Here is a 24,868-nt window from a genome sequence, read left to right as displayed (position 1 = left end):
ACAGGATGTACTCAAGGACCATCTTAGAATACCAGAAAACAGGAAGTACTCAAGGACCTCCTTAGAGTACCAGAAAACAGGAAGTACTCAAAGACCATCTTAGAGTACCAGAAAACAGGAAGTACTCAAGGACCATCTTAGAGTACCAGAAAACAGGATGTACTCAAGGGGGGAAAAGAATGAGGCCACATCAGGGAAATGAAGAGAGCAGTACAAAGAGCCTGAGTGTCCAAACAGGAGCAACCAGAGGACAAGTGAGTTCAGGGAGACGTCACCTAAACTATAATAAGTGTCTATGGCCCCATGGCAGAGTGCCTGCCTAGTGTGTGCCAGGCTCTGAATTCCATCCTCAGCTCTGCCAAAGAAATCGATAATCCACACCCATCAATATTGGAATTAATAAGTCAATAAGAACTCAAACAATAGATATGGATGCTGTCCTCTTTAGGAGAAGACCTTAATCCTCCCATCTCTGGGGGAGACTGAACTGCGGGATTTGTTTCCAAAGCAAAAACAGTAACTTTATAGGAGAAGGCTGTAACCAAGAGTGCCATGTGGATATCAGGGATCCCTGGGGAGGAGGAAAGAACAGGGGAACTTGATTACATCTGGATTCTTTAAAAAAACCCATAACCACATTCTTTTTTAAAAAATTTATTTATTTTTTATACAGTATTTTGATTATATTATTTCCTCTCCACCAACTCCTCTCATACCCACCCAATGTTCTTTCTCCCTAAAACAAAACAAAACAAATACCAGCACAAATAAGTAAATACACACACACACACACACACACACACACACACACACACACACACAATAAGTCAAAAATACCAAAATGAAACTAGATCAGTTATGGGGCTAGAGGAAGACCGACTACTATTATTCTGGTAAATGAACATAGCAATAAAATGATTCCTAATGACATATTGCTATGCCCATAGATCAGAGCGTTGCTCAACCCTCATCAGAGAAGCTTGTTCTTGTAGTAGATAGGAATTAAGAGAGAGACCCACAACTGGACAATGTGCAGAGAGTGAGAGACTTTGGAGCACTCGGTCCTAAATGAGATGTCTTGCAAAAGAGGAGGCAGAAAGACTGTAAGAGCCAGAGGTGGTGGACAATTCCAAAGAGACAGCAGGATGGACACCCATGAACTCACAGAGACTGTGGCAGCATGCACAAGGCCGGCACTGTGCAAACCGAGAAAATCCCAACACTGAGAAGGGGAATGGACACCAAGTCCCACCCTAACCAAGACGATACTCACTGTCACTGAGAATATCAGCTATACTGCAGGGCAGGCCCCATGGCTAGGAGTGGTTGGCCAATGCAAAACAGACTCACCAATGCAAAACATGTGCACACACACACACACACACACACACACACACACACATATTAGGTTTTTTGTCTTAATTTTTTGTTTAGTTTGTGTCCATAGGCACATTTTAAGAAGGAAACAGATATTCTGAAAACATAGCTGAACCGTCCAAATTGTCAAGGTCATCAACACAAGACAGTTTGGAGAGCCTAAGACCCTAAGGAGACACGGCACAACAGAAAAACTGCAGTGTGATGCTCTGGGTCAGGAGCTACTGGGAAACCCAAAGGACTGCAGCAGCCCTGGCTACTGAGCTCTGAAGAAGGAGCAGGGGTGGAGGTAGCAACGTGAAGGAAAACCGAAACTGCAGAAGGCCAGGCCGGAACTCTGCACCACTCTGCAACACATTCTTTTTGATATTTTCCCATTTACCTTTAAAATTATTTTGTTTTTTATGTGTATGAATGTTTTCCTTGCATGCATATTTTTGCACCACGTGATAGCTGGTGCCCACAGAGGTCAGAAGAGGGCACTGGATCCCCTGGAACTGGAGTTATGGATGGTTGTAAATTGGTACATGGGTGCTGGGAATCAAACCTGGATCCTCTGGAAGAGCAGCAATGCACTTCACCACTGAGCCATCTCTCCAGGCCCACTGGTTACTTTTAAAATTGTATTTTATGTGTATGGGTGTTGTGCTTGCATGCATGTCTGTGCACTGGGTGTAAAGTACCAAAAGAGGTCAGCAGATTCCCTGAAACTGGATTTACAGATGGTTGTGAGCTATCAGGTAGGTGTTGGGAATCAAACCTTGGTCCTCTGGAAAAGCAGTCAGTGCTCTTAACCACCGAGCAATCTCTCTAGTTCCTGCAACTATCTTCTATAAATCTAAAGTTATTCCAAAATAAAAGTTTCATTTTTAATGATAAAGTGGATGCTGAGTGTCTAGACAGCATGGGAAATCCTTTCCGTCCTTCTACGATCTTAGACATATAGTAGCTGTCTAGTAAATGTTTATTGAATGATGGAAAAATGGATGAACAAAGGCTAGGATGGACTTTGGCATTTGTCCAGTATGTGCAGGTCCTGTGTTTGATTCCCAGCACTGTCAGAAAGCAAAACAAAACAAAAACTACAGCCGAAGGCTGGACATAACTGGGAGGGAAGGGAGCGAGCATGAGGAAGGAGGCGGAAAGATAGCTGGCAGAGAACCACGCAGCCATGGATTCCCTTTGTAAGCACAATGTAGATCAAATAAAAACATGGTTGACATGTGTGTGTGCATGTGTGGGGAGGAAGGCAGGGAGGGGGAAGGAGAGGGAGAGAGGGCCTATGCTGGGGACGTCTTTCTGTATGCTGTGAATGTGTTGCTCTGATTGATAAATAAAATGCTGATTGGCCAGTAGCCAGGCAGGAAGTATAGTATAGGTGGGATAAGGAGAGAGGAGATTTCTGGGAAGTGGAAGGCTGAATCAGGAGACGCTGCCAGACACCGCCACGAGAAACAAGATGTAAAGATACCGGTAAGCCACGATCCATATGGCAAGGTATAGATTTATAGAAATGGGTTAATTTAAGATGTAAGGTCTAGCTAGCAAGAAGCCTGAGCCATTAGGCAATACAGTTCATAATTAATATAAGCTTCTGAGTGATTATTTTATAAGTGGGCTGTGGGCTGTGGGACTGCGGGGGCTTGGCAGGACCTGGACAGAAACTTCAGCTATAGGGTAGTGATAGAATAGATATTGGGGAGAAATGGGCTTATGCCATCATGCACGTGTGGAGGTCAGAGGACAACTCTGTGGAGTCAGATCTTCCTTCCACCTTTACATGGGTTCTAGGGATTGAAGTCGGGTCACCAGGCTTGCACTTGCACTGTAATAAGCACCTTTCCCCAGCAAGCCCTGTCACCACCACCACCACCACCACCACCACCACCCCTCCCTTTTGAGACATAGTGACAGTCTCACTATGCAGTTGTGCCTGTCCTGGATCTCGCCCTGTAGACCAGGCTGGCCTCAAACTCACAGAGATCCACCTGCCTTTGCCTCCCAGTGCTGGGATTAAAGGTGTATGCTGGAACACCCAGTTCTGTCTTACTTTTCATTTAAATTAGCCCAGAAACTTTATGTAATTGTTTCATACAATGCTCAGGGTGATGTAAGCCAAAAGCAGAAGCTGAAACAACATTGAGATTGAAAAAAACAAAAAACATCCCACAACCATGCCATATTACTAACAGCTAAAGGAACCTCTGTCCACATCTTCATGCATGACTACTGTCCTGGTTGGCTCCCCGCCCCCCCCCCCCCCCGCCCTTGCCAACTTGACACATGTCAGAGTTATCTAGGGAGAGAAATTAAATGCCTCCATCCAACTGCCTATAGGCAAGTCTGTAGCACATTTTATTGATGAATGATTGATGTGGGTAGGCTCAGGGGGGACCAGACCAATGCTGGAAGTGGCATCCCTGGGTAGGCGGAGGTCCAGGGATGTGTAAGAAAGCACGTTGAGCAAGCCAAGGATAGAAGTCAGTAAGCAGCGCTCCTCCACAGCCTCTGTTTCAGTTCCTGCCTCCAGGTTCCCGCCTTCACTTCCCTTCACAACAGATGACAACTGTAAGATGAACTAAACCCTTTCTTCCTCCAAACTCCTTTGGTTATTGTATTTACCACAGCAACAGAAATTCTAGCTAAGACAACTGCCCCTAACTATTTTTTACATAAATATATTTGTGTTATGACTTCTAAGCAGAAGTGGAATCATGCCATACATGCAGATTTATGTTTCTCATCATCTCATAGGCTTTTCCTGGCCTGCAAATATTCTACAGCCATTGCCAATAGTGGCTGAGTAGTGTTCCATGGCGGAGATGCATGAGGCCTTTTCTGTGTCCTACTGGGAGACAGGTCCATCTTCATCTATCCTCAATCTCAGAAAATGAAATTTGCTACTGCCAACATCTAGTTAATACATTTCTTTCTTTCTTTCTTTTTTTTTTTTTAATTTTCCGGAGCTGAGGACTGAACCCAGGGCCTTGTGCTTGCTAGGCAAGTGCTCCACCACTGAGCTAAATCCCCAACACAAACAACTTTTTTTTGTGTGTGGGGGGGTGGTTTCTGAGACAGGGTTTCTCTGTGTAGCTTTGTGCCTTTCCTGGAACTCACTTTGGAGACCAGGCTGGCCTTGAACTCACAGAGATCCGCCTGCCTCTGCCTCCCGAGTGCTAGGACTAAAGGCGTGTGCCACTACTGCCTGGCCAGGAAAAGATCCACATTTCTTGATTATGTAAAAACTTCTTCGTTTTTGAAGTCTTTTCTAGAAGTATCTTCATGTATTCAGGGCAAATAGATGTGTGTCTACTTACAAATAAGTTCTCTTCAGATGGATAAATATTGTCAGCATACAGAGAACTTTCATGAACACAGCTATCAAAGCCACGCTGAGCCCTGCCTCTTATTATACGAGCAGCCAAGGCCAAGCATTCAATCCTGTGGGTCTTGGTGGCCCTACGTGAATTGTGACAAAATCATGGCACCCACCTAATAGGGCTGCTGTGGAGATTTAGTGAGATGACCCTGAGCACACAAAGCCTGGCATGCACCCGGTGCTATTAACCGTAGCAGGAGTGCCTCCCTGCCTCCAAGGGGTACTCAGTGACCTGCATCTCCATCAACCTTCTCAGTAATTCTGATGCAGCTGCTTGGGTCTGTGAACTTGAATTTGGGAAGCACTAGAGCGGGTAGTGCTAAGGAGCCAAGAGGAAAAAACAAGACAAGACAAGACAAAACAAAACCTGTGAGGCTTTTTCTCATGCCCTCAAAACCCCTGGACTGGCTTTGTAGCTTCCCATGTCTCTCACTATGGTGTAGAAGTCAGGAGTATCAGTGTTCCCCGGGGAACTTTGCCCTCTTCTCAGCCTGCTAGCTCAGAGGAACCTGGGGTCTCCCAACACCCACCAGGGTTTCAACATCGGTGCTCCCCTCTCCCTGCCATGGCTCTGCTTCTCACACTATGCTTAGTTGCCCTGTGGGGAGCTTTTAAAACAATTGCTCCCTGGGTTCCAAGTCCAGAGGTTCGGATCAAGCAGCCTGGGACTTGGCTTCAGCAGTGGGTTTTGGTGCTAGAGATGGTAGCCAGGGCCTCGCGTGTGCTACAACAGCACTGTAGTGCTGAGTGCATCCTCAGATCCATTGCTGGATCTCGGGTGGTTCTAACAACAGCTGAAGACCACTGCTAGAAAGGATGGCCACATACCACCCACATCACAGCTGCCTGCGCTCAGGCACACATCCCATCTGATCCCCTGCCTCTCTGAGGGAGAGTACCTATGTGCTCAGCAGACACCCAGGACATTCTTATGCACAATCATTTCAGTGCTAACACTTCAGAGTCTAAGAAAAAGAGCACTTGCTTCAAGTGTGGTCACTGCAGCTTTTTCCTTACTGTAACCGGTTATTTTTTGTGCTTTAAGCCTGCACTCGTAGCTGCAGACAACTGAACCAGTCAGCTTCTCCAGGCCCGTTACACCACCCCCTTGCACCCAGTATCTGGGCATGGGTCCTGGAGCAGCTAGAGGGGGCGCCTCTGTTTGAGTGACTGAGACGGGAAGCTCACATACAGAACTACAGCACAGCATCCTCAAGTTCCATTTCCTTCCCTCTCCATTCTTAGCATTCATTTATGTCAGTTTTAACACTGGAATTCTCCTGGCCGAGGATGGGGGTGGGGGTGGGGGGCACTGGCAAGCATGACAGCTCTGAGATCTGAATTACAAGCATTTCCTTGAGCTCTTCTGCTCTGGCTGCCTGCCACACAGCCACCTGCCACACTGCCACCTGCCACCCTGCCACACTTGTGCTGCCCCCTTTTAATGTTCCCCTTTATGCAGCAAGGAAGGGGGAGGGGAGAACATAGCATCACTCCTTCTGTGACAGCGGAAGGGCTTACACTAAGGCTTACACAATGGAGAGGGCACTGTCCACTGTCCGCAGGTGTGTGCTAACTCTGCAGCTGACTGACTGCAAGACCCAAAGGGAATTTCACCCTTGCCTGCAAACGAAAGGGTTGAGGAGCTGGGGACATAGTGTGTGCAGGGTTTGTCTAGCATACAGGAAGCCCTGTGTTCAATCCGCAGCACCACATACACCAGAGCAGTGGCACACACCTGTGATCCTGTCACTCAGGAGGTGGAGGCAGAAGGATCAGAAGTTCAAGGTCATTCTTAGCTACATAGGGAGTTTGGAGCCAGCTTGGACTGTGAGGTCCTATCTCTATCTCTAGCACCAAAACAGAAGGAGGGAGGGAGGGAGGAGGGAGTGGGGAGGGAGGGAGAGAAAAGGAAAAGTGCTGACTTGTTTTGTCTCAAAGGCCTCTTTTCAGACGTGGAGAATTTTGGATGACATCATAGAGAAAAAAAGAATCACAGCTAGGGCCCAGAACAGCAGAGACCAGTGAAGCTTGGCCCCACAATTTTAAGAGCACCCGGAGGTATTTAGGAAGAGCCTCAGTATCAACCCAGAAAATGACATTCCTCTAGAGATCTGAGTTTCAACTGTCAAATGTAACTTCAAAAAAAAAAAAAAAAGTCGGCCTGTGCAGAATGTTCTTTGTGACTCACCCTTCGGGGACCTTTGGTAACTGACTGAACATCTCTGAGCTTAGTTTCCTCATCTCTCAAGTGATTCTCACCTGCATTCAGCACAGACTGAGGACTACCATCCAAGAAGCAGTAACCATAGCAACACCACAGACAGACAGCCCCTGCTGCAGTCACCTCCCCACATCCTGTTCCAGTTCAGTCCATCATCACAGACCACCTCCATCTCCAGTTCCAAGGCCCTTTTATAACTGGTAGAGAAAAATTAAGGGTACGAGGACCAACTGATCAACACTCTTTGGGTCTCAAGTTTTATCATCCATCTCAAGTAGAGATGGACCCAAATGCTATCTACACGGTACACACTAGAATATTATACCCCATTCCACAGCAGATGCCCAGCCTCAGAGAAGTGTGTTTCTAGGTAGGAAGGGAATAAGAAATCTTTGAGCAGAAATGGCCAGTTTCTTAGAACACCCTGACCTAAGATGAGCCATACAGAACAGGGGTGATTAGTTAAAGAGGAACATCTGCCATGCACCCACAAATGGGGGTCAGGCTGAAAACGCTTGAAGGGAGCTCTCCAATGGAGACAGGCATGCAGGGGGCAGACATGCACAGCACAGGAAATGAAAAAGCCCACTTGACAACGGGCTAAGTATTAAGTATCATTTAATCTTCCTTTAAGGATGTGAAAGTGACTCCAAAGTCTCTCGGTGTTTTAGGCGTTAACTTGGAGCCTTAGTGTCAGGAGAGGTTATATGGGGCAGTGAGTGCTAGGTGAGCCGGCTTAATGAGAGAAATAAAGACTAGGAGTTCTGGGTTCTAAACCTGGCTGAGCCACAAAGTGACTGCATGAACTTGGCCAAATCACTTCCTTTTATGACCAAGCAGCCAAACAGAGTTGAAGAGGAAAGCTGTTTGGAAGGTTTATAAATACGTCTTCCTTTCTGCTTTGCTGAGAGCGTGCGGTTGGGTGAAGTAGCACAGCTGGAATCTGGTGACTGTCCAGGGAGCACTTTTCAGAAAATGACAGCATGAGAAAAAAGAGGGCAGAACAGTCAACCTGACCATCTTCAGTGGGAGGGTTTTCCTGTAAGGATCCCATACAGATGGCTGCCTTTAATACTCAAACACTCAATATCCCGGGCAATGGACAAAGAAGACTCCTTTTTAAAAGCAGAGGGAAGAAAATGCAAGTCTCAAGTGCACTTCAAGGTCACAGCCTTCAACAAAGACACAAAGCAGTACCGAACACTAAGTGGTAGCTAAGTGAAGGGCAGGCCTGGCTAGCAGAGATGGAAGACAGAACCACAGGGGAACCTTGCTGTAATTATGAAGCATTTTCTACTCTTCGGTAACCATGCTGGACGAAGATGAGCAAGGCTCTCTGGGGACAGGCGGCGGGATGCTGCTGCTGCCTTGGAAGGAGATGGCCTTCCGTGGCAATGCAGTGTCACTGTGGAATCACTCTGTCCAGGTGAAATCAACACTTCTTGTAGGAAATAAGAATTTAAACGGGGGCCATTTCTGAGCCTGTCGAGTGTGTAAGAACACAGAGCATCTGATGCCCAGGGGTGGGGGAGGCACACAGCAGTGTGTGGCAGTAGTCACTTGCACTAGTGATCTCAACATGGCTCCCAGGACCGGCCGTCAAGACGTTCACCGGCACACCACTGACTGCACCACACACCGAGTGAGTCCTCCCCAGGACCGGCCGTCAGACATTCACCGGCACACCACTGACTGCACCACACACCAAGTGAGTCCTCCCCAGGACCGGCCGTCAGACATTCACCAGCACACCACTGACTGCACCACACACCAGGTGAGTCCTCCCCAGGACCGGCCGTCAGACATTCACCGGCACACCACTGACTGCACCACACACCAGGTGAGTCCTCCCCAGGACCAGCCATCAGACGTTCACCAGCACACCACTGACTGCACCACACACCAGGTGAGTCCTCCCCAGAACCGGCTGTCAGACATTCACTGGCACACCACTGACTGCACCACACACCAGGTGAGTCCTCCCCAGGACCAGCCGTCAGACATTCACTGGCACACCACTGACTGCACTACACACGGGGTGAGTCCTCCCCAGGACCAGCCGTCAGACATTCACTGGCACACCACTGACTGCACCACACACCAGGTGAGTCCTCCCCAGGACCGGCTGTCAGACATTCACTGGCACACCACTGACTGCACTACACACGGGGTGAGTCCTCCCCAGGACCGGCCGTCAGACGTTCACCAGCACACCACTGACTATGGACCATAACATGTTCAAGGGTGATGAGATGGATCAGAAGATGAAAATGCTCTCTGGACAACTTTGTGCAGTTGGTGTAGGAAGAGAAATGACTTGTAAGTTGTCTGCTGACATCCACAAGTATGCCCTTCTCTCTCTCTCTTTCTCTCTCTCTCTCTCTCTCCCTCTCTCTCTCCTCTCTCTCTCTCTCTCTCTCTCTCTCTCTCTCTCTCTCTCTCTCTCTCTCTCTCTCTCTCTCTCTCACACACACACACACACACACACTAATAATAACTAATAATAATACTTTTATAAAATGTTTACTCTCAGGGCTGGAAAGATGGCCCAGTGGATAAGAGCATAAACTGTTCATGTAGATACCAAAGGATGGTTCCCAGCACCCATGCTGGGCAGCTCACAAGTGCCTGTAACTCCAACTCCAGGGGTTCTGATGGCTTCTTCTGGACTCCCCTGTGCACAAACCCATAAGCACACACACACGCACACACACACACACACACACACACACAATTTTTTAAGTGATCATCTCTTCAATTCAGTAATTCTTTATCTAAAGAGCTTTTCTTTAGAAATAACTCAAGATGCAGGTGAGTTGGGAAGGAATAATTCATACATTTAAAAAAAATCACCAGGCAGTGGTGACACACGCCTTTAATCCCAGCACTCGGGAGGCAGAGGCAGGAGGATCTCTGTGAGTTTGAGGTCAGCTTGGTCTATAGAGAGAGTTTGAAGATAGTCAGGGCTACACAAAGAAATCCTGTCTCGAAAAACAAAAACAAAAAAACCCAAAAAAACTAAAAGTAACGAAGTATGAGAGTTAGCTGTCAAAAATAGTAAAGATAGTCTATTATTATACGCCTTTTAAAAGGGTGTATAGGGCACGATGATATTATCCTAAAAGGCTACAATCAAACAGAATATAATATAATTTTTGTTTCAAGCACTGCACAGAAAAGGTTACAAGGAAACACACACAGTTTATTTCAAAAACAACCAAAGCTGAGTGAGGTAGCACAGGCTCATAATCCAGCACTCAGGAGGCTGAGGCAGGAGGATCTCAGGTTCCAGGCCATCCTGAGCTACATATTGATACCTTTCCTTGAAAATCAAATAAAAACCTCAAGATGTAAAATAAATGGTTAAAGAACTGTGAAGTTTTACAACAATAGTGGCAGGCTGAAGCCAGGAACTAAGCACACACCCAGAACTCAGCCAGCACGGTGCATGGGTGCACTGTTTGTACAAGCTATTTACTATTACTATTACTACTGTTATAATGGGGTATATGGTGCACATGTGCACCACGGTGTATATGGAGTTCAAAGCTACTCTGTGGAGTTGGTCCTCTCCTTCCACCTTTGCTTGGGTTCCAGAGATCTAGCCCAGGTCTCCAGGCTTGGGTGACAAGCACCTTTAACCAGTGAGCCATCCCGTCAGCTAGGAGATGACCTATTTGTGGCTCAAATAACTGAGTGGATCATAACTAGAACTTCACAAAGATAAACCATGAGCTGGGGTGTAGTTCAGTGGCAAACTGCTTACCCAGCATGCACGAGGCCTTGGGCTCCATCCTCAGCATTATAAGGGGTGTGTGTGTGTGTGTGTGTGTGTGTGTGTGTGTGTGTGTGTATTTCCCACCATACATCATCAATCATCACATGCACATTCTGCACATTCTCTCTCTCTCTCTCTCTCTCTCTCTCTCTCTCTCTCTCTCTCTCTCTCTCTCTGTCTCTCTCTCTCTCTCTCTCTCTCTCTCTCACACACACACACATATTTTGGGAAACATTTTTGGAACACCTGAGTATTGAGTTACAATGTCACAGGTAATTTTCACTCTCAGTTAAATCCAGCAAGTATGCATTAAATGACCTGACATCAGTCAAGAAGGAGAGAAAAGTTGTCCTGGGTATATGAGCCGAGAACACCCACGCAGGACCTGTCACTGAGCTAGCAAGCCCGGCTAGATGTGTGGGGCTGAAAGTGACCCAGGAGCGGCTTCTTTGGTAGGTAGGGTCCCCATTTCTGCAGATTTTTTGAAAACAAAACAAAGAAGAAGAAGAAGAGGAGGAGGAGGAGGAAGAAGAAGAAGAACAAAAGAAGAAGAAAGAATCTTTGCTTTTCTCAAAATCCCCAAAAACAGCAACAACAAACAAACAAACAAAACAAAAAAAGTCGGGTATATCAGCGGACTCTCCTCCACAGGCCTGACATCAAAAGTCACACATGTCAGTAAAGAATTCAGCTGTTAAGTTCAGAGTGAAGACACTCAGATGTTTCATTTGGGAAGCACCACAAGAGATCACCGCAGACAAGGTGATGGATGGATCAGAGGCTACAGGAGACCCAACGAGGCCCATCTAGAAGTCACTCAGTGACACAGAGGAAAGGCAACCACCAGCTCAGGTGATGGTCGAAAGGTACAGGGAGCAGACTGAGATGTTGAGAACCTGAGAGCTACAGGAAGAAACTATGCGACAAGGGACAGGGAGGTAGCCAGCAAGTGGTTGGAAGCAGAGCCATGATGATGCCCGTAAGAGGACCAACAGCCTCCTACAGGGAAGGTCCTGAGTTCAGCGGGGAAGGAAGCAGGAAGATAGATAAAGTGGCGAGGGAACCACAGGAAGTTCAGGTGTGGGAGGAAATGGTTGCAGGAGTCACAGGCATAAGGATATCACCTAGGAGGGACATTTGGAGGATCTCAACACTTCTCCACCTTTCCCATGAAGACAGGAGGCTCACTGGGAACAACTTCTGGATGGAAATGCAGCTGGGAAGGGGAGGCGGGCTGCAGTGTAGCTCAGCCAGAGAGGGTGAGTTGTCCTAGGTTCCATTCCCAGTACTGCCAGTGGGGGGAGGGGGAGGGCGGAGACACAGAGACAGAGACAGAGACAGAGATCAAAGAGGAGAGGCTGGGGGCAGATGTGGTGTGGTGGCAGGAAACAGATGGACCCCGTTTGAAGGGTGAACACACCTGCAGGAGCTCACATTGAAATGAATGCCTGCTCTTAGAAGAGGGTCAATCATTCATGGAAACACCATGATACAAGGAACACTCAAGAGAAGCTGGAATTATCTGAACAGCAAACTAAGGCTAAGGCAGTAAAAGCAGGCATACCTAATCTCACCTGGACTCTTCAGAAATATTTAGAGGGGCTCTACTATAGCCTCTGTTTCTTAGGAAGCCTGCTTGGATGGCACCAGGCCATGATGGCCTCTCCCTTTCTTCTACTTTTACCAGTGGGTGACTCTGGAGCACCCAGGTTGCAGTAAATGTGGAATCCACAGAAGGGGCACAGCATGGCTGCTGTGCTGAGAGTGTTCACCAGCTGCCCAGAACCTGGGCCAGAGGACCGTGAGAACGCACTAGCATCATGTCAGAATGCAAGGGGCAAAGAGGAGGCTGCAGCTGGACCCCATATGAGGACAGGAAACAGTGCACATAGTCAGTTGTCACTTTGGGGGAGATAAATCCATAAGTAGGGCATCAACCAGTGAAGACAAAGGGAAGAGTCCACCAGAGGGCAGAATGCCAGCATGTGGTGTTTGGAGGGCACGGCTGCAGCTAGAGTGCAAGCTTCACCTTGGGGAGCAGTGGGAGACGAGGCAGGGCTAGCCAAGGGCACTTCCACTTTATCCTGAAGGGCTGCAGGGAGAGGAGGGATGTGGCCATAGGCTAGAGAATAGAAGGGAGCACTCATGGCCACAGGCTGGAGAATGGAAGGGAGCACTCATGGCCACAGGCTGGAGAAAGCATGTGGAGGATGGAAGGGAGCACTCATGGCCAAAGGCTGGAGAAAGCATGTGGAGGAATGGAAGGGAGCACTCATGACCACAGGCTGGAGAATGCATGTGGAGGATGGATGGGAGCACTCATGACCACAGGCTGGAGAATGTATGTGGAGAATGGAAGGGAGCACTCATGGTCACAGGCTGGAGAATGCATGTAGAGGATGGATGGGAACACTCATGACCACAGGCTAAGAGGCTGGCAAACTCCAGTGAAGTTACCAGTGTTCACAGCTGCTGTGACACTTTCTACAATGTGAAATAGCACAGGTAGCCAACCAGTGTATCAATGTCTCATTTCTTTGGGCCTTTTGTTTGATTCCTTCAATTGCCATGAACTTTCATGTGGGTGCCTCTTCGGCTCTATAAGGCTCTGGGGTCTGTGAGGACAGCTATTGCAGTGTCTGTCTTTCAAGTTCTAGTCCACAAGGAGGCAGTCAGCACATGTGCTGAGCGATCCAGGCTTTCCTGAGATCTGTCCTTAACCAACAGTATAATTCTAAGCAAGTGAGGGGCAACGGTCCTGGCCGCACAGGTCCTTGGTCACATGAACCCCTGCAGAGTTCAGAGGAGACTCAGGTTTGTGCAGTCTCTTAAAATATGCTGGGGAATGAGGGGAAAAAAACACAAGGAGGAAGAGAAGTGGGGGTGTACTTAGTGCCTGCTACATAGTGAGAGCCTGCTACATGTCAAGAATCCACACTACACATTAGGGCCTGCTACATGCAAGGCACCCACTACATATTGGGGCCTGCTATATGATGAGCACTCACTATGTGCTGAGCATTGGGTGGGGGGCAAGCTCTCTCTATCTAGCCTTGGCTGTCCCGAAACTCACTATGTAGATTAGGCTGGCCTTGAACTCACAGAGATCCACTTGCCCCAGCCCCCTGAGTGCCGGGATTACAAGTGAGTGCTACCACGACCTGCTTTCGTGCTAATCATTTTATTCACATTAGCATGTTTAGTTCTCACCAAATCATGGAAAGAGAATCTCTGTGGTACTTGACAGAAATACCAAGGCAAGGCAAGGTCACTCTGCTTCCCCGGGGCCACAGAGCTAGCAGGTGCCAGCACTGGCATCAGACCCAGGTCTATTTAGAAGCCCAGGGTCAAGCAGAGATGGCCTGCACCACAGCAATGTGGAGATGGGAAGGCAGAGAGTGCAGGCTTCTAGGGAGCTGGCCATAGACACGAGGGGACTGTCGGTATCACATTCTTCACGTAGGAAATGCAGACACTGTGACACCCATTTCACAGATTTATTATGAGATTTTGAGTTTGTGAGAGTCCTGTGGAAGTGTGCTCTGTGAACGGCTATGTTGCTGAAGTGACACCGAGGACAGGGGCATGGATTTGCTGCACTCAGCCAGGCCTCTAGCAGCTTGTCTGCTATCACAGTCGGGCTGTACAGTAGGCTGGACCCTAAGTTACTAAAGGCCTGGTTTACTCAGCAACCACTACAACTGTCTATTATCACCTGGACAAAAGAAGAATTTTAAAAGTGAAATCTTTATTCTTTGAGGACTTTTCCTCTGAAAAAGAAAATGAGAATGCCATTGATTTTTAAAACAAAGACATCCTGGCTGGGAGTGGAGCTTGGTTTAACATTCACAAGGTCCTGGGTTCTAGATTCAAATTGGCCATCAGTTAAGGGCCTCTTTTTTCTCAACTCTCAGACATTTTACTTACATTACTCCACCTGATTTCACAACTTCCTAATACTTGTGGACCACATTTTAACTCACAACCTGATGTATGGCTCAAATTACATACAAATACAACATATCTATTACTTAAGAAAACATTTGCAATACTCTTATTCATTCAAAAGAATTTGATTGAGGGCCCCAGACAATTGTTACCTACACACTCCACAGACATCAACTGATCAACAATGGCCCTGGTTAACAGTCTAACATGATACAAAAAGGCATTTTTGGACCAGGGACTGAATGGAGGGAGGCCAGATAGGGAAAGAACACACATGGCCACCCTGTGAGAATGCTCTGCAATGGGAGGAGACTATCACTGAGGACAGAGAGTGTTGTAGACGCTCACAGGAAGATGACACAGTGCGAGTGAAAACAGACAGAAAGAGATCTGGGTGTGTTTGGTTGGGTGATGGTGGTGGGATGTAGAGGCTGGATGAAAGCAGGCAAGCTTAGTTAGAGCAATGGTTTATGGGGAGAATAGTAGAGGATGGACAGAAAGGTACTGGGACCAGAAGAGAGGCCCCAGTAGGCTCTATTCATTGAATGACTGAGTGACATGAGCCATCTGAGGATGACTCTTCCATAGCAGTATTATGCAAGATTCCAGCTGCCCAGGAGGAAGGCAAGCTTGGTGGTGAGGCTGGCCATTCGAACATGGATGTAGGACATTTCTAGAGGGAAAACAGATCTCTTCATCACTAACAGAAGGGAGGAGTCACACCACGAGCTATGAGTGAGCCAGGGGGATCCCAAGGAGGAACTGAAGTGGGGACAAGGGGTGGAGAGGACAGAGGAAATGTTCTAGAACATACCATGGAGGGCTAAGGAAATGTGAAGTTTCATTGATAGTGCTCTATTAGAATGCAAACTTCAAGTTTTTTAACTGCCTAACAAAATGATACCCATAGACTCTGACCTTTGTCCTTTGACCTTGGAAGAAATCATTGTAGTGTTTGAGCAAGGAGACCAGCACAGTGTTGTCATCGTACTTGATTAAGAAGTATGGTAAGGCCGTGACTCCTTCAGCTTGACACAGATCATCATAGGCATGCTCGAGGGCCTGGATCTGAAAACAATGGAGGTGAAGGCACTCTCTAGGAAATACAGCTCTGAGATAAAGACCAAAACCGTCAAAGGAACTGCAAAGCCAGCTAGCTAGAAATATCCAAGCTCACCAAGTGCCCATTGATACCACCTCTTAACCTTTCCATAACCTTTTCCCTGTGCTATGCCTTCACAGGGGCACAAAGGGGGCACTTTGTGGGTCAGAATGGTGGCTGCCTAAGCTGTCAACAGAGGTTTACAGAGGTAAACAAGCACTCTTCTGTGATAACCCAACATGGTCTAACCAGTGAGAAAATTTGCCATTATCTTTACAGTTTTGTTATGACACAATACACATGTCCTACAATTCATCCATTTAGAGGGCAGAATCTTTTGTCTTGAAATTTTTTCACTTTTTATTTTATGTGTATGAGTGTTTTTCCTTTATGTGTAAATATGTACCAGGTGCCTGCAGTGCCTGTGGAGGCCTGAAGAGGGCATCAGATCCCCTGACGGTAGAGTTAGGGATAGTTGTGAGCCATCACAGGGCTGCTGGGAACCAAACCTGGGTCCTTAGCGTCAACAAGTGCTCTTAACCATCCCTCCGGTCCAGGACCTATGACTGTTTTTTTCTTTTGGCAGCATGTTACAAGGTTGGGTAATAGTTCCTGAGATGATCTGAGAACTTTTTTTTTCCTTCTTAAACATCAACATTGAATCTCCAACTAGAATGTGTTGACTCAAGTTAGGTTTCTTCTTAGGAAATTAGTTGCAGAAAACTACAACCATGCATTTGTTCTAAAATAAATTAATTCTTAAATATTTTTTAAAAGGTTTATTTATTTTTATTTTATGTATATGAGTACTTTCATACATGCGTGTCTGTACAGCACATGCATGTAGTGACCAGGAGGCCAGAGGGGGGGTTTGGTCCTTCTGGAGAGGGAGGTACAGCTGCCTGGAACTGCTATGTGGGTGCTGGGTAGGGACCTGGGTAAGAGCAATAAGCCCTCTTAATTGCCAAGTCATTTCTCCGCCCCCACCCTGCCTTTAAATCTTTGCCAGCTTCAGAATTCTGCATCTTAATGACATGCTTCTGGAATTCACATCATCTTGACCCTCAGCCAAGGTCTTTATAACAATCAGAATTTTCTAGCTAGGTCTGTGTTCTGCCAGCCTGATTATCTTAATGGTTCTTGGGACTAATCTCTAATGAAAGGACTAGACCTGTATTGGGTCTGGGGTGGGGGTGGGGCTTGTCTCATAGACTCTCTGTAAGGGCTGTGGCTTTATGTCTTCCCCAGACTGAAGATGAAAAACACACTCATAAATTCTCAGTCTTTCAAAATGTTCCTGTAATTCCTCCCTGTGGGCTTAGCATTTCACCAAGTTTCAGGGCCACCTGGAGGAGGACGGCTCCTCCTCTTCACACTGACCTTATCAGCACTTAGTAAACACAGCTCCCGCACCCTCTGGAGAGTGCCAAGGTGCCTTTTCTCCATCCAGTGACTGCTGCTCAGCTGCCTTGTGAGCCACACACCTGCTCTCAGTTAAGCCCGACTTCACTTGCATTTTTTTTTTTAACTTGCTGATACCTGTTTTGGTGAAAGCCTTTGATCCAAGCCCACAGGTCCCTGGATTAGAGGGATGCTCTCAGGAAGACAGAGGGCGGGGCAGCAAAACCAATAGTAGAAGTGGTACTTCTTCAGGTCCTAGGGTAAACACAAATCAGAACAAAGTTGTATAGAACATCGTGTCCCACAAATGAAACCAACACACATTTATCAATGTAATATATTAAGCTAGGAGCCGTGGTGCATGCCTGTAATCCCAGCACCTGAGAGATGAAGACAGGAGGAACACAAGTTTAAGGATGTCCTGATCTACATAGTTAGAGGCCAGCCTAGGTTACCTAAGACCCAGCTTCATAACCCACCACAAGAAAAGCCGGGTGCATTAAAAGCTGATGTACACTAAGTATGCCCAGATCATCTCCATCAGAGATGGCTAGAGAACACAGAACTTGTGCCTGGACCCCAGGCTTCCTGCCCACATCATCTCACAATATATTGGTAAACAGACTTTCTCATTCAGAAGCAGAAGCTAAACCCTCGACCTCTGTATGCTTTAGGAAGAAGCTACCCTAGGAGGTAGCCTCTCATGCCATTTCACACCCAGGAGGCTTCCCATGGTGACCCCACCAAAAACAACAACAACAAAAACAACAACAACAAAGCACACAGCTATGTTCAGTCCTGAGGAAGCAGTGCTCTGTTCTCTGCACACGGAAGGGACCTCTTCCCCAAAGGCTTGGCATTTGAGGTGGCTCAGATTTTGCAGTTTTTCCAGATGTCAGACTATTTGCATATGTGCTCTGAAATATCCTGTGAATGGGACCTAAGCCTAAACAGGAAATTCATTTTTGTGTTATATACATCTTATCTCCACAACTTGCATGAAATTTTATACAGTATTTTTAGTGCAGCAGCATTTTAAGTGTGGAATTTTCCATTGTGTTACCATGTTGATATTCAGTCCTGATCTGGAAACATTCTGGTTTAAGATTAAGGATGTTTCCCTGTTTGATATGTCTTCTTGGTCAAGTGTAAATCAGCGACTATTAAACACCTACTGTATACAAGGCAAAACATGACACTCAGACAATACAATGACTATGCCTCGGTCCTAGCCATCAGCTGCTGGCCTTCCACACAGAACAGAGATAGTGAGTGTGACTGACAGTCGGAGTTAAAGCAGGCTCCAAACTGAGGTATAATGATATCATGCAGGGAACAGCTGGTCACTCCCATACCCAGGGAAAGCGGTTTCTGAGCTGTTCTCAACTCGCCTCCCATTCAGCCCCAGGGCCTCAAATTCTTGTGCCATTAGGGCCTGACTCTCTCATGGGATAGGACCCCAGGGTGCTGTGGTCCTGGATAGCCTCTTCCCTCACCTGTGATGCAGCGTGAAGCTCTGATGCAGTGTTTTAGCTAAGGAATCACTTTTCTCGAGTCTTGCTAAGAATGAGAACTGCAGAGCTGTCACATGATTTTGATTTAGATTTTGTTTGTTTTTGATTTTGTATATGTATGAGTGTGCCATATATGCATATATGGGTGTATGTTCTCATGTCTGTGGGCACGTGTGTGCACAAGGGTGCATGTTTTTACAGGTGCTTGTGCACACACGTGGAAGCTTGAGGTTGCCATCAAGTGTCTTCCTTTTTCCCCCGCCTTAAATACTGAAGCAGGGTCTCTCACTGAACCCAAAGCGCATGGAGGAGACTGTCTGACTAGCCAGCTTCTCTGCCCTCCACACCCTTGGATCACAGGTGGCTTCCGTGCCCACTTGGCTTTTATGTGGTTCTGAGGATCTGAACTCAGGTCCTGATGTGCTTTAGCCAAGCCATTTCCTCAGGCCTTAGAAGCCCCTTGTATCAAAACACAATTCAAATTAGAGAAAACCATCACATTTACACAAACAGCTTTGTGGAGTTTGTTTTCGTCTGACACAGCTGAACCACCAGTAATTCTTGAACATTTTTATTATTCCAAGAAGAAACCCTGTCCTTACGAGCAGAACAGCCCCGCTCCCCATTCTCCCAGACCTCTGGACACAGCCAGATATTCTCTGGGGATATATATTCCTGTTTCCAGAGTTTTCATAGGAATCAAATGAGTCAATGACTTTTAAAATCAAATATGGGTATATGTAACACAGTTCCAGACAAGAGCCTAATGATTACAGTCTCCACACTCTCCATCTTGGTCAGGAATTGATGAACTCAAAAAAGAATTCCTTTTCACAATGGCAAAGCAAACTGTCAAATTGAAATAAATGACGGGCCTGGCCCTCTGAGGCCTGAGAACTGCAGAGAGGAAAACTGAAGGCCTGGGAGTCCGCTCTCCACCTGTGCATGAGTGATTTGTCATAGCTGATCTTCAGCAAAAGGTTAAACAATTCAAGATGGGGGACTGCACACAGGCCGCCAGCTTATCAGGTCATCTCCAGAAGCCAAAGCTTTCTTAGAGCTGTGCTTTGTTTTTCCTGGGATGCAAAGGATCTTGGACAAACTAAACATAAAGCCCTTTGTGTCTGAAGAGTTTAAAGGACCATTTTATTTTTTTGTACAGCCCAGCTAAGAACATTTTGCAAAAAGGGACAGCAAGGCAGATAGCCACTGACTCTAGGAAACTGCTTAAAAGTTGAATAAAAGCTGATGTTATTTTCTCATTAAGCTGAAACTGTTAGTTGGGATCCTTGGTATAAAATGGATTAATGTTTAATTAACAAGAATTCTTAGTATAAAAAGGTACTCATGATCAGTAACAAACTCTGAAACCTTTAGCACTAATTAAATCCATCCTACCAAGGAACTCGTAAGTAGATAAATGACTGACATCCACGCTGCACCTAGCAACCGAACAGAGCCCCAGAGCATCCTTTCTCCCACCATCACCCACTGGGCAGTGTGCTCCTGGAGCTGCCTGAGGTGTGTACCCTGCCAGCCTCTCTTGTGCCTGGCAGGGAAGGACACAGAGGGCATTTGGAGAAGCAAGGCTCAAACAAAAATAACTAAATTGGTACCTTTCTCCCAATGTGTACGAAAACATTTTCTTAATATATCCAACTTTATTAAGCAAATAAATATATCAATGTGTGGAAGGAGACTGATGTCCAGAGTTGATGAGGCTGTGGCAAAGCAACACACTTTAACACACAGGGACCTTAATATGCCTAAAAGCACACACACAGCCAGAGAGGACAAATATCAATATGGCTGGCCACTGTGGGTCATGGAAATGCTGTTCACACTAGGGGACAGGAATCTAGTCCTGACCGTAAACTGGAGTCTATGGACACCCACTTGACAGTACACAACAGTATTTTACAGACATCTGCACATGCAGATGCCTTCCTCAGCTATGGTTTGTGTGCAAACACACTAAGAAAGCAGCTCCTGGGTTCTTGACCAGTTGCCAGGCTGCCCTTAACAGTTCTAGAAATTAAGTCTTGCATACAGACAGTCTTCTTTTTCTTCTGATAAACAATTGTATGTGTGCTAAAGCCAGGTGGTATGACTGCCTCCATCCAGAAGCCCCTTTCCTCTATGCAATGGCTGCTCCTGAGACTTTGGATCTGAAGTGTCTTCAGAGGCAAGCAAAAGCTTGGTCCCCAGGCTGTGGTGCTGAGATCCAGTCAAACCTTTAAGAGGCAAGGGTGGGGTTTGGGAAGTAGAGAGCAATAGGATGGAATTAACCCACTGAGGGCATGCCTTTAAAGGGGACACTATGCACCCAGCCCTTTCCTGGTTCTCTCTCTGCTTCCCAGGCACTGAGATGAACAGCTCCTGCTTCATGCTCCCACCATGATATTCTCTGCAAGCACAGGACCAAACACGGTGAAGCCAAGAGACCCTAGAGCAACACCTCCAAAATTACGAGCCACATTCTTATAAGTTAATTATCTCGAGAACTTTGTCGTAGTGACAGCAAGTGGAGTGACATGATGGAAAGAATGCTGGGAGCTTATTTGTTTTTCGTTTGCTTGTTTTGAGATGTACTGTTGCTATGCAGCTGGCCTGAAATTCACAATGTATACTAGGCTGGCCTCAAACTTGTGAGTATCCCTGTCTCCACCTCATGAGTGCTGGGGTGACAGGTGTGTGTCACCACACCTGGCTGCAGGATCCTATTTAACACAGACATTTTCCGGCGACAATGGAGCCTCTGTTCCTTGCACCTGCTCTATCCTGTGTTGAATGACAGGAGTTGGGTGACTACGTTTGAGAAATTATGCAATGGCTGTGGATCAAGAGGCACAGATCAGTCCTGCACTGCTCACACGTGCTAGCATGATCTCCACTACTCAGCAAGCTTCCCGCTAATGGCCTCAGCACACACTCCCAGGGAACAGCGCTAAGAGACCAAGAGCGGAGCCTCCTGTGGGCCCATGGGGCAGAGTCAGGGTTGTGGAGTCTCCGCCCATCTACTTACCGCGAAGGTCAAGAGCAGAAATTTGTTGAGGAGCATGGGATTCTCGAGAGCAGCGCCTGACTTTATGGCTTCCCAGATCTGCCAGAAGAATGAGGAAAGGCATTAGGTCGGGCTGCTGGTTCCTCTGGCCAGCCGCTGCTCTCCAGCACTGAAGTGGCTCATTACCGCTCTCGGCCTCCTTCACACTGCCTCTCCAGCAGCCTTGCTCCACCATTATCAGCCGGCCGGAGTACCTGGCACCTTCCCTCAGGGGCACTCAGCACGGAGAAGGCAAGTAGACACTCACACCCTCGAGATGCTCATCAGCAGGGATTTGCTACTGTCTGCTGTGTGCCAGGCATGCCATGGTTGCAGAAATAAAAAGTGCATGCTCAGCTCCATGCAGGACTTTTGTCATAGAAGCGGACACCTGACCCGTCGGCAAGTGGGAATTCCAGGGAGGGGAGGCTCTGAAATGAGTGATTTGAACTAAACTACACAGTGTGACTTTCTTTCTTTTGGGGGGCTGGGGGGTGGGTTGGGAGGCATGTTGCCCTGGCTGGTGTGGAATTCTCTAAATAGAATGGGCTGGTCTCAAACTCAATCGATCCCCTGCATGTGCCTCCTGAGTGCTGGGATTAAAGGTGTGCCCCACCACAGCCATCCCCACAGTGAGGCTTTCTCCAAGCTCGATTTGGAGCTTTGAGAGATGAGAAAATGAGCATGGCCTCCATGTCTGAACACAGGGCCAGTGCTGTGTCTGTGGATGAAAGCCAAGGCTGTCACCATCTGGTCACAAGATGTTCAGAGCTCAGCTGCTAAACTATGTCACTACAAAAGCCACAGCAAATGCTCATAACAAGAACCATGCTCCAAATGCACGTGTGAGAGGAAAATAAACAGATATCACCACCCTGGAGGCACTGGACCATGAACGAGTGAACCTCATTTTCTATGAGCTGGCTGGGGTAGGGTGGGGACCACAGGAGAAATCTGAGCCTGGTCAAGGTTAGGATTTTTCCATTCATGGAGGAAGGCCTGATGTAACTCTCTAGAGCTGCGTTCACTTCGAGGGAGGTGACCACTGGGACAACACAGAAGACTGGTCTCTCATGTTTTTCTGCCACGTTGGTGTGACTATTGTTAGTGCGGCTCTTGCAGAAGGTCCCTTATTAAACCAGCTCATAACACACACACAGATGGTAGTGACCACAGCAGAGCAGTTAGCTTTCTTGTGTGGGGGGAGGGGATCCTCAAATCCCTTTCTTCTAGTTATCCTGAGATATTCCACTGTCAAACAACCCCTGTACTGTGCTGCGGGGAGCTAAATGTACCCCTCCCCACTGCTCAGTATCTCCCATCCGTCCTCTCTGGCCTCTCTTGCTTTCTCCCTCCCCAGCCTTTACTGTTCTGTTCTACACTCTGCTTGCGTTGAATATTTTCAGACTCTATAGTGAGTGGGGCTCTGGGCTGTTTGTCTTCCTGTGCCTGCCTCATTCCACTTCCTCAAAGGCCTTCCTGTTCTACCCAAGTTGTCACAAATGGCAGGCTTTTATTCTTCATGAGTAAGAGCCCTGTGTGTATGTACCATAGTCCTGCATGAGCTCACCTGCTCAGGGCACCCCGGCTACCGTGGACAGGCTGCAGATGTGCCTTCAGTGTTTAGACCTCACTTTCTCTAGATGAGACACCAGTGGAGCACTAGCTGGCTCTCATCTTAGTCCCTGAGCACTTTTACATCCTCCACAGCAGCTGCACTGACTGCATCCTCCAATGGTGTACAAGATGCCATCTGTTTCCTAAGACCAGTGTGAAGACCCCTCAAATAAAGGAGACAAGAAGACAGGCAAGGACCACCCCCTTCACCCCATTCTTTCATTCTCCTCCACCTCAGAAGTGAAGAGGCAATCTAAAGGCATCCAGGTTGAGAGCACATCCACGGCCCAGGGAGAGGTAACAACACAGAGCAGGTGACAAGCCACCTCACCCACTTGGTACCTCTGAGACACAGGATGCAAGGGCAAGATTGACAGGGCAGAAATGCCAGAGGTCTCAGGGGGCTCACAAGTCAGCCTGGCACCGACTAGAGTTGGCCCTGGCAATACTGGAGGTCTGTAAGTGCCATTGTGGCTCAGGACAGCCAAGCCTCCTGAGGGACAAAGCACAGAGCCCCATGTGCATTTGGTCACAGCAACATAATTCTCAGAGGCCACACTGCTGCAAATGTTCCCTGGACTCCAGCAGCCAAGCTCATTCTCTACCTTAGCCCTGTGGGAACCCCACCCCCAGCCCCACTCTGGAGCCGAGCTGTCTCCCCCTGACCATTTTCTTTGTACAGGAGAGAGTTGACCATATTTCCTATGGGAAAAAAGCCCTCAAACTCGCCAGCACCTCTATGTATCGACTATTTCTGTGATCGACCCGTGTCCCTGAGCAGGCACAGTGCACTTGCCTGGACCCCAGGAAACGCAATGGAGCCATTTTGGCTGAGCAGCTAACCTCATTGGCTGACTGTTCCAGGAGGAGCTTCTTGTCTGCAGTCTTGAAGGCCTCGAGCGTGTTGGTGTTGTACAGGGTCCCCATGGCAGGGCAGCAGCGGGCAGGCGTGGGGGCACTCCTAGACATAAGACCAACAGTTACCCAGCATGGCTGGGACCCTGAGCAAAGCACGGGGTGACGAGTGAACCCGACACCCCTGATGGGGAAGCGGACCAGTGTTTCTTTGGTCCAGCACAAGAAAGCCAGTGCTGTCTGGGGACCCTCAGCGGTCAGCCTCCCATTCTTCCCAAGGGAAGTTCATCTTTATTTTCTCTCATGACCAAACTGAGGAGGAACTGGCTGAATCAGGAACTGCCAAGGGCCTGAATTCTAACTAGCAGCTCTCGGCCTCGTAAACCTCATGAAACTGCCTGGTGTGATGGTTAGTTCATGTCAACTTGAAACAAGCTAGTCATCCAGAAAAAGGAACCTCGTTTGAAGATTGGCCTCCATCAGATGGCTTGTAGTCTATGTGGCATCTTCTCTTTGTTGATTGGTGTGGAATGGGGGCGGGGCCACCCTCGGGAAGGTGGTCCAAGAAACCAGACTGAGCAAGCAACGGAGAGCAGGACAGTAAAGAGCATTCCTCCATGGCCTCCGCTT

The 24,868-nt window shown here is 47.6% G+C and overlaps 1 protein-coding gene across 3 annotated transcripts in view; it reads right to left on the bottom strand.

The window, feature by feature from the left end:
* Positions 1 to 24,868, bottom strand: part of Atg7 (autophagy related 7) — a 226,487-nt gene that overhangs the window by 165,855 nt on the left and 35,764 nt on the right. For all 3 annotated transcript variants that reach the window (XM_059258391.1, XM_059258393.1, XM_059258390.1), the window contains exons 4-7: positions 24,227 to 24,344; positions 21,749 to 21,826; positions 17,348 to 17,464; positions 15,625 to 15,774 (exon numbers count right to left, since the gene is read on the bottom strand). In XM_059258391.1, coding sequence (XP_059114374.1) covers positions 15,625 to 15,774; positions 17,348 to 17,464; positions 21,749 to 21,826; positions 24,227 to 24,344 — 463 coding nt within the window. The remainder of the gene's footprint in view (positions 1 to 15,624; positions 15,775 to 17,347; positions 17,465 to 21,748; positions 21,827 to 24,226; positions 24,345 to 24,868) is intronic.

This window comes from Peromyscus eremicus, chromosome 3 (genome assembly GCF_949786415.1).
Source record: "Peromyscus eremicus chromosome 3, PerEre_H2_v1, whole genome shotgun sequence".
Taxonomy (NCBI): domain Eukaryota; kingdom Metazoa; phylum Chordata; class Mammalia; order Rodentia; family Cricetidae; genus Peromyscus; species Peromyscus eremicus.
The sequence above is the reverse complement of the archived record's forward strand: the minus strand, read 5'-3'. Positions and strand labels throughout refer to the sequence as shown.